Here is a 10,358-nt window from a genome sequence, read left to right on the forward strand (position 1 = left end):
TTATTATTTTTTTATTGGTAATGTATTGATATATTTATTTATTATGTTTACCATGAATGTTGTAAATCTTTAAAAGATCAACAGCACAAGCAATCGACTGATGTTTATCTGACATTTGCGTTAATCTGTTATTATTTATAACATATTTATTATTTTTTATTGGACATTCATTTATATATTTATTTATTAATTTATTAATGATGAATGTTGTAAATATTGAAATGTAATAAAGTCCTATTCCAAATTCAATTTATTTGTTCAAATGTTTTTGGAGATAAAAGTATTTTCACAAATATTGAGTAGCTAGTACATACATATCAATAATAATGTCTGCTGCTGACAAACTGATTCTTCACAAAATGTAATATATAAAAAACTAGAGCGTCCAGAATATTTATCTGTGTAATGCACAATATGGCCACACATGACCTTTGCCTGGCAGGCTTCACCTTGTGACCATACAATAGTAAATATAGATAGATAGATGAAGCAAGCAATGTGACACATTACATGGCACGTCACAAGAATTTAAATATTTTGTATCTGATGCCATAATAAAGTAGGTCTATTGTTAGCCTATATTCCCAAACAAATATCTCAACTTTCTGAAAGGTCTCTTTTCTCCTCGTGCATTCCAGTTCAGTTTGTTTTCCAGCTGTTTGTATTGAACTCATTTACCTTATAAGCTGTTTGTCTGTGATTAATCACTGTTACCAATTCATGTTAACTGGGAAACCCGGGTCCTAGCCATGCATGTTTTGCACCACAAGAGGGCAGCAGCTAACAGCAAAACAGCCATTGCTTGCAGAAACAGATACAGCAAACATTTACAAGTGTGTTGTGAATGAATTGGGGGAAAATTTTACAGTTCGCATATGTTCTTACATTTTATATAATAAGCATTTTGTGTAATCAAAACCAAACTCTAGGACGGCAAACAGAATGACATGCAGCTGCAAGTTTTGGTCTTACAATCTTTTTAAGGAGGTTTGTTATAACAAATTCTTGGTAAAAAAAAAAGGTTTGGATAAATTTGAACAGTGTGCATATACACAAAGTTTGGTTTATTTTAAATAATGTAAGAAAAATTTCTTAGCCGCAGCCTTTATTTAATTCATAATGTATATGCTTAAAAAAGACAAAATTGAAAAAAAAAACTTTACAGAGGATTGGATTTTATGAATGCAGTTTTAGAAAAATACATAAAAAACTTCAAGCCCTCTGTTGTGTGTTCATAGTGAATATGTAGGCCTATCTTGTGCTCTCTGACTGTATGCAAGTGTTGTACTTAAGAGATTTATGTTAGTCACTGTATGCACTTGTCTTTCTTTCCTTTTACATGATTCCTTGTGGTGAAAAGCTTGAAGTCTCCCATCCTCCCATTTCCCTCTCTCTCTCCCAGCATGGTAGTTTTTAATTCTGTGTTTGTGCAGATGGCTGGTTGCCCCATTAGCATTCATTACAGATTCCTTGAGCTCTTAATTATGGAACAAGAGAGAAGAGTGGCAGACGGAAACATGGGAGTCTCTCTCTTTTACTCACTCTTCATTTCACCTTCAGGCCCACGTATGGCACGCTGGAGATCCATGAAGGATGTTTAACAGAGGCCAGCTAGTGAGTGAGAGCTGTGCACTGTGTGTAGTAAGCAAACCTCAGTCCGCGACCTAAAGAGGTGCTCGAGCGACAGACTCTAGAGGTCATGGTCTTCTTGTTAGAGCGCCCGACTCATGCTGGACCGATCGCCAGATCGAGTCCCGCTGCGGAAGGCGCGAGATCGGTTACACCTGTATTGGCGACCATGAACCGTATTTCTGTGCATGGGAAATTATATATATTTCAAATATAAAAAATATATAATTTATATGACAATCAAATGATGATTCGTTGATCTTTTTGTGTAAATGCCATTTCGGACACACGGATACGCGGAGTATATTTGGGAAACTGTGTTGCTTTAGATAGAAGATATTACTGTTTAAATACAAATAATTTCTAATGTTATTACTATTACTATGTTATTATTATGTCATAAGCATGTTAAACAGACACTAAACTAACACTTAAAGGCTATACTAGTTATGAACAGAGTTTTACGTTAATGCACTAGATAATTTACAATATATAGCCTAGCACAAACGCAATACACATTCACAAAACTATTGTTCCTTTATTGGCAATAGCTGCAATAGCCTATGATATAGGTTACAAATAAACTTACAATTGTTTGTCTGTCAAAGTGTGCAGAAAAATATTATTCAACTTCTTAACAATTCGAAATAGCCTACTTTGTTGGAAGTATTCACAGAAAGTCTTAATTTATTTAATGAACTAGCCAACGATGCTATAATGAACAATTTTGTCAAGTTTATTCGTTTGTAAGTGTAAAGAGATCATTCTTAGGCATTAACTTGTGTTCATTCACGGGCTTTTTGCTTTCTAAATAGGCGCTCAACATGTTGTTCTGTCAGCTAATGCCCAACTGTAATGATTTTCTAATGCGCACTGGAGTTAACGAGCCTGTCCAACATTTAGTCTAATTATTACCTTTAAAAGCACAACATGAAACACTGGCTGAATAACCTTTTAAGACAAATACACATCGACCTGTAAATTAATAGCGAGGTGAAGTTCAGGAACTATAGCTTGAAACCTGCTTTGCAATGCGCATATCTGAAACTTGTATAAACTCCGAGATCAAATGTTTTTTTAATAATTTACCCGCTCTGTCATAGACAGACCTCAAAGTACCGTCTTACAGCCCTGTATACTAAGCGGGTGAGTGATCGGAAACAGGTGCGGGTGGCTCGGTATGCTATGAGATGTTATCAATGTCCAGTTCTGGAAACTGGGCAGTGACAAAGTTAATACATTACTGCGTTAAAGGTTCACTGGTTCCTCATTTTATAATGGCCATGGTTAAAAGGCAAAAATAGCTTGTTTAACCGAGACAAAAAAAAATGGGATCACCTTAGCTTTGTGAAAATAAATAAATAAATAAATAAATACAAACTTGGCGTCATTATGCTGATTACTTCTAATAGAAATAGTAAATGCAATGGATGACAGTAATTTTAAGGAAAATTGTTAAAGTTAGACTAACACTGTTACAAGCAACTTAGAAAAGTATTATTATTGTTTTTGTTATTGTTTGTTCAATTAATAAAAAATAAACAAACTCACTGTGCAGAAATTATCTAACCATATTAATTGGCATTAAAAGTCTACTTGTTTACAAAAACAAAGAGGAAATAAACATCGAAACCTATTGCGCATGTGAAAACGTTGCTTTCGCATTAACGTTCAATTATTACATAATGCTAATATTATTATTATAACATTATAATTAGATGATATATTTTATAACAGCAATATGTGCCTTTTAATAAAAAATCCAGCTTATGCAGTTATTTTCAGAACAACAAACTAAATCGCATTTTCCCAAATGCGTGTGCTTATAGGCTATATTTATGAACATTTAAATAAACACATTTTTTCACATCAAAAATGTAATAAAGGATAGTAAGAAAGCAAACTGTTATAGACTGTAGGTTGTTTAATGAAGCCTGAAGCCGTACTGTTGGAAATGTGACAAGGAAATGTTTTTTTATTATCCACAGTGTATGAATTGACCTGTTGGAGGCATGCAGCTCTATTGAAGTGAATGATCAAACTAATGGAGTTCATTATCTGACCCAAATGAATATAGGACCCGCCCACCGCTGAGCTATATGCGCCAAGGGCTTTCATCCAATGAATGTAAGTCTAATACGACACTATGTGGCGTCCCTCAAATCCATATCCACGAGTCTAGAGTCTGTCTTCTCACTTTAGCTTCCATGATTTATGAACACGTCTGGATCGATGGATTACACTTCAGTTGGTCAAAGTAGGGACTATTAACAATATTTTGTTTTTGACAATGTCTTTCTAAATTACTTTGCTACTGATAGAGATCACTAAAGAACTTCTGAGGAGGTTAAAGTACCTCATCTTTTGGATTGAACCGGTAACATCACGGACAATGTTCTCGGCAACAGGAAAGCGTTGTTTTACTATTGAATCTTTGGTGGCGAAGGAAAGCCCCTTAACACCAGAAGACCCAATTCGCCCTACCGCCCTAAGCTACACATCACCCGCTGACAGTTTTCTAAACGGCTATCAAAACCCCGCAGGCCGCGCGCTCTACCCAAACCCCGAACTGGTGTTTTCGGAGACTGTGAACCATGCACCTCTGAGCATGCATCCACATCAGCTCGGCAGCGCGCACCTTCAGCACCCTCACTTCTTTGGCACGCAGCATCGTGAACCACTCAATTTCTACCCATGGGTTATAAGGAACAGATTTTTTGGCCATCGGTTTCAAGGTATGTTCGAAGATATCTCCGCATCTAACAACCTGAACAAACAAAACAGCATGTGCATATGGGTATTTACTTATTTTCACAAAGCTTAGGTAAGCATAATTTTTTTAGGCTAAACATACTGCATTAGTGATTTATGTTTTTTATATGTTGCATGAAGCTGCAATGTTCATGCGCGATTGCCCGGGTTTGGAAAGTCGTGGTGTGTGTGTGTGGACATAATACACACTAGAATTGAAATGCATGCCTTCGGCTGTAAGCTACTTACCACGGTGGAGCGGGACAACATTGATATTTGGAGTTTTTTGCTAAAGCCAGATAAGGTTCAGATGAAAATCACAAATTCTGCTCTACAGCTATTTGGTCCTTGCCCTGGGGCGCTATTTAAACGCTGGACACACTGACTTAAAATACAATGTTCACACACAACAGCACAATGTCAATCTTGGAGGAAAATTCTGACAACAGTAATGACTTTAATTTATTTAAAATTATAAGAATTATTTTTATATAATTATAAGTTATATATAATTATAAGTTTATTATATTATATATACGTACACAAACGTAAATATAACTTTTTTAATATTCAGACTGTCCATTTCCAATTTATAAGGGTTACAGAATTATGTAAATTGTGTAAAGCAGTTTTTTCATCGACCTACTCGTAGCACTTGACCCTTTCCTTTAATAAATAGGCCTTTTCTGATTTGAATTAAATTTCTTTACAATTGCCACCCTATCGTATCTAGTGTCACTGTAAAATGAGCTATAATGGCAGATGAGAAATCTGCTCTGATTATTTACTCTACACCGTCCTTTTCATTTGCATTGGTTTTAGATTTAGCCTACTGTTTTATAAAAAAAATAATGGGGGCGAGCAAAACACATTAAAAAAACCATTATTTAGTAGGTAAAAGATGTCTAGTTTAACGAGGTAAGTGCATCACTATAAAATCTTACACAAACATGCTGAACCAAATCAAACCAAATTCGTTTTTTATCTCCATTATTGTGTCAAGAGTAAAGTTTGCGAAGCCTAGACTGCTAATGACTGCTAGGTAAATAAATCTGCTACTGATTAAAACAAAAACAAGGGCCGTATGGCATGGGAAAAAAACTTAAATTAGGCCTGTTGTTAAACTGATTTACTTGATATTAGACATATATTATTAGAAAATTATTTTAAAAGAATAATTTTTTATTTACTTCGTGGTTGGAAGTATGCAACGCGTATACTGCTTCTTAATAAGTGAGATATAAACTCAAATATCGTCAACTATTAAAATCATGGTCACAGTTGGAATAATAGCTAGATAAGTGCTAAATAAAAAAAAATAGAATGACTCTTAGGGTTAATAAAAACAGGTTGTATATAACTTAAAGTTAATATAATTTAAATGATTATTATCAATTAATGAATTCATACAGCCAAATCAGCATAAATATATCTATATATAGTCCTGTATGGCTTCTGTGGTTGAAATAAACTATAAATGTCACTATATGCTATATGCAACAAAATTTGAAACTTAGCTGTTTGTAATTGTGAGGTTTGTTTACAAAATATATTATTTTGGGGAGAAACGTTCATATTCTTGAAGTATTATGCGGAGTTATACAGAAAAAAATATATTACTTCAAGCTATCCAGTAATGCACAAACTATTATTATATTATAATATATGATACTATTATTATATATTTTTATTACTACTTTTATATATAAACATTATTATTATTACTATTATTGTAACATTGTTAATGTTTCTTTTAGGTAACGACGTCTCACAGGACACGTTGTTACTGCATGGACCTTTTGCCAGGAAGCCGAAGCGGATCCGCACCGCGTTCTCGCCCTCTCAGCTGCTGCGCCTGGAGAGAGCTTTTGAGAAAAACCATTATGTTGTCGGAGCAGAACGGAAACAGCTCGCCAACAGCCTCAGTCTATCTGAGACTCAGGTAAAAATTATCAAGCTCATAACATTAACACACAAACAGAGTGGTTAAAAAGCCTATATAGTACACATACAAAAAGTCTACTCAAAACGTTTTAAAATTATTTATTATGAACTAGATCATAAATAAACATTACTAAAATAAAAAAACAAACGCGTAATAATGCGAGAAATCGAAATTAAGCCATTCCAAATTATAAACGAAAATTTAGGCATAGGACTCACTTTTTAGTTAAATATTTTTTAAAATAAATTTATATAAAACAATTCATATTATGAAAAATTACTAGCCAACTACATTGTGCAATATAAGACTGAAGATGACCGAGTTCATGAAGCACAATAACTTTATTTGCATGTCCGGCGTGTTTCCAAAAAAGAAGTGGGACATAAAAACTCTACATAACTGACTACTATAAGTCATAATGCGTAACTTAAATCTTTTTCAAGAAAAAAATAAAATTGATGCGTATGTGATCATTTTTATTTAGTTGTGTATTGTAGTTGTGTTATTTTCAAAAATTAAAAAGTGTTGGTTACATTTTGTGACTACATGTTACTCCGCAGTGGGAGCATGCGTAATTAGCCCTACTTTAATGTACTCTGTAATCGTTGATTACTGTGAATACGCACATGCTCAAATCAGGTGATCGATTAAGTGTCCCTCTTCATCAAGATTATAGCCTAATGAAATATACTGCATTCATAGACGTCATTAATCACGTACCATGGGTGCATAAGTTTCCAACTAAAAAACACAACCTTATAAAAACCCTGTTCAGTACATTTGGACCTGTAAGCTATATTGTTACAATAACAGTTCTAATGGCGAGCAAAACACTGTAAAAACTGTATACATCCAATAAAAACTTGAATTGCTGAATTAATACATTTGCCAAAAGCAGAATAACCTATTTGAGAGTCTAAAGAAGCGGTCTGGACATGTTTGATGTGTTTTAATGCGCTGTGAAAGTAGTTTTGTCGTGGCCTTTATTTGAAAATAATTTGGCTATTTATGAAATAAACTCATTCACTTGTTTAAGCAATGATGTAATCTCATCACTGACAGTTTCTTGGAAAAATAACTTTAAAGCGTAATATAGGCTATATATTTATCTATTAATTTAAACCAAGGGAAAATATATATATATAAAACATATATAACATATACATACATACACACACTATTTTAACACTCCACCATAACAAGAATAAAACTAAAAAAAAAAAGTTTAAGATGATAGTATTCCAGTGCCGAATATGTGTACTTAAGGTTTTTTTCTGACACTTGCATTTAATAAATTCTCTTTGATAAATATACAAAATCATAACTTTGTCCTAGAGTCGCATTGCGTTAACAGCGCACAGGTCATGGATTCGACCTAACGCATATACTGACAAAAAACGTATTGAATGCATGAAGTCGACTTCTATAAAAAAAATCTGCCATTTATAAAGTGTACCCGGTAACAGCATTACATTACAGAAAATTAAAGTTTGTCAATCGTAATGCACAGCCTGTCTCTTATTACATAATATTAATAAAATGATATTATGTTACTCACGAGTATCTTTCGGTTGGCACTTTTGTCTCCTCAGGTAAAGGTGTGGTTCCAGAACCGAAGGACCAAATATAAGCGACAGAAGCTGGAAGAAGAAGGTCCAGAGTCCACACAGAAGAAGAAGGGAAACCATCATATTAACCGCTGGAGGATCGCCACCAAACAGAATGGATCTGAGGACATAGATGTAATGTCCGATGCCTGAAACTAACATAGACACTGTCCAAATGAACATACAAGACCAAGAAGAGCACTATTTATTTAATGTGATTAGCCATGCTATGTCAGATTGTAAACCTAACTGCAGAGGACCTGACCACGTGGTGTGTATGTGTGTAATTTACTTTAAGGACTGTACACCATAGTTCATTAAAATACCTCTGCTGCAATGAATCAAATGTTTCCTGTCACAGAATATCAGCTATTATGTTTTTCTGTCTCTACTTCTGGAAAAGAAATTGTACTTAAGTTATAGGTGAATTTTAACAGATTTTAACAGTTATTTTTTAACTATTATTAATTTGGCATAGTTCCTTTGTAAATATTTTTTGTGCTTTAATGGGTTTTAATTTTAAAATTATGTATCATTATATTGAAAATGTGTCAATTTTCAAACTGAGGCATCCAAATGACATTCGAAGGAGTTATTAAAATGATTAAAAACTTTCACTGTTCAAGCTGACTGTTAGCTTAAAATGTAAATGATGTAAGAATCCGTTTACCTCCTAGTTTTAACACAAGCCATCCCCACAACACAGAAAGTGTGTAGGCTTTGTGTAAATAATGATGTCTGTATCTAAAGGAGTAGGATATTGTGTTAGAGACTGGTGGTGTAAATCCAGTGTTTGAACATAATGGAGTGTGCACTGTCATTTAGGCCTACTTGTAAATACAGGTTGATGGGTGCATGTCTCTTTGTTAACATTAACTTAGTCATTAACTAAGATGAATGTTTACCAATTAACTCATTAGTTTCGTTGTAATGTTCATTCACTCAAATACATTTTATATAAAAAAATATACAAACATTTCCATGATTAATAAAGGTGTTTCAGAGACAACTCGCACCTTATTGTAAACGAAATGACAAAAAATACTGTCCATTACTTTATCCCCTTTAGGTATAAAAAAAACAATTTACCCTTTTAAAATGTTTGTGCACACACATTCCCAGATAAAAAGACAATGCCTGCAGGCAATTCTCTCATCTCACCTTGCTAACTTCCTGTCAAAAGAAACAGAGGCAGATTGTGTTAAACGAAGCCATGGGTGACCACTGACCTTAAGATTTGACCCCGAGCCTGCAGTGTGAACAAGGGTTGTGAGAGTGAAACGCGCAAAGTGATGACACCCGGGTATCACTGTCAAGTACGACAAGAGTGTATTGAGACAAAGGTTGTTTTGGTGCGTTTGTTTTGAGGCTATCAGATATCCAATCCTGTGTGCAGGTGCACACATCACATCCTCTGTTGCTTTGCATCACACATTCCGTGCATTCCCCAAGACCTCTTTCCTGCTCTCAGCTCGTTGGAAAAATAGGAAAAGAAAGAGATTGAGAGAAAGATGGGTGTTTGTTGGAGCATGTGAAACAGGAAGCATTGCAAAACGTTAAACGCTCCCCTCGCATGCAAGTCAAAAGTGTCTGCTAAATGAATAAATGCAAACACATTTCATTTCATGAGATTGTACAAACTGAAGACAATCTAATGCACTTTTAAAGCACAACGGTGCTACACACAATGAACCAAAGGGAGTTACACAGAACCTGTAGTAGGTAAACAAAAGCTTGTTGATGTTGAGTGGATCTCTAGTGGAACATGTTTGGCTGCTTGCCTGCTGCGAGAGATACCTTACAGTGTCTTATGGGTTAACAAACTATTATTTTTAAACACTTCACAAGCCAATTTTCTTGCAAATTGAAAGGTTACAGTGGAAAGACATTTCAAAATATGACACGACTTATTAACAACTTGATGAACAAAATATATTTGGACAATTATTGCACGACTGTCCCAGAGTGCAATTTAATTACTCCTCAAAACATGACGAATTTATCAGTGATGTGGCGCAGTGTGTTGTGTTTCATTCACAAGTATGTAGGTTCAATTCCAAAAATGGGTACATGGCAAAATCCCACATAAACACATTTGAATCAGAATTAAAGCCAACTAAACTATTTCATCCTTAAAGGTATAGTTTACTCAAAAAATTAAATTCTGTCATCATTTACTCTCCTTCGTGTCGTTCTATATCACAAAAAAAAAAAATATATATATTTAAAAATAAATAATGGTAAGCACATAGTTGATCGTACCCGTTGACTGCAATAGTATTTGTTTTTCCTACTATGGAAGTCAATGGGTACTGCCAACTGTGTGGTTAGCATCATTTATCAAAATATCTTCTTTTTTGTGTTCAACAGAATAAAGAAACTCATACAGGTTTAGATAAACATTAGGGTGAGTTAATGATGACAGA

The 10,358-nt window shown here is 34.3% G+C and overlaps 1 protein-coding gene and 1 long non-coding RNA gene across 2 annotated transcripts; one reads left to right on the forward strand and one right to left on the reverse strand.

The window, feature by feature from the left end:
* The first annotated feature begins 3,701 nt into the window (after positions 1 to 3,701).
* emx1 (empty spiracles homeobox 1) lies at positions 3,702 to 9,001 on the forward strand. The gene is made up of 3 exons (XM_065297555.2): positions 3,702 to 4,364; positions 6,138 to 6,322; positions 7,918 to 9,001. Exons 1-3 carry the CDS (start codon positions 4,022 to 4,024, stop codon positions 8,083 to 8,085), a joined length of 696 nt encoding a protein of 231 aa, XP_065153627.1. The 5' UTR covers positions 3,702 to 4,021; the 3' UTR covers positions 8,086 to 9,001.
* LOC141281319 (uncharacterized) lies at positions 6,121 to 10,099 on the reverse strand. The gene is made up of 3 exons (XR_012335542.1): positions 9,162 to 10,099; positions 7,884 to 8,053; positions 6,121 to 6,245 (listed from the first exon to the last, which is right to left on the reverse strand). It is a non-coding gene; the product is annotated as an uncharacterized lncRNA (long non-coding RNA).
* Between the last annotated feature and the right edge of the window lie 259 nt (positions 10,100 to 10,358).

Source organism: Paramisgurnus dabryanus, chromosome 20, assembly GCF_030506205.2.
Source record: "Paramisgurnus dabryanus chromosome 20, PD_genome_1.1, whole genome shotgun sequence".
In the NCBI taxonomy this organism is placed as follows: Eukaryota; Metazoa; Chordata; class Actinopteri; order Cypriniformes; family Cobitidae; genus Paramisgurnus; species Paramisgurnus dabryanus.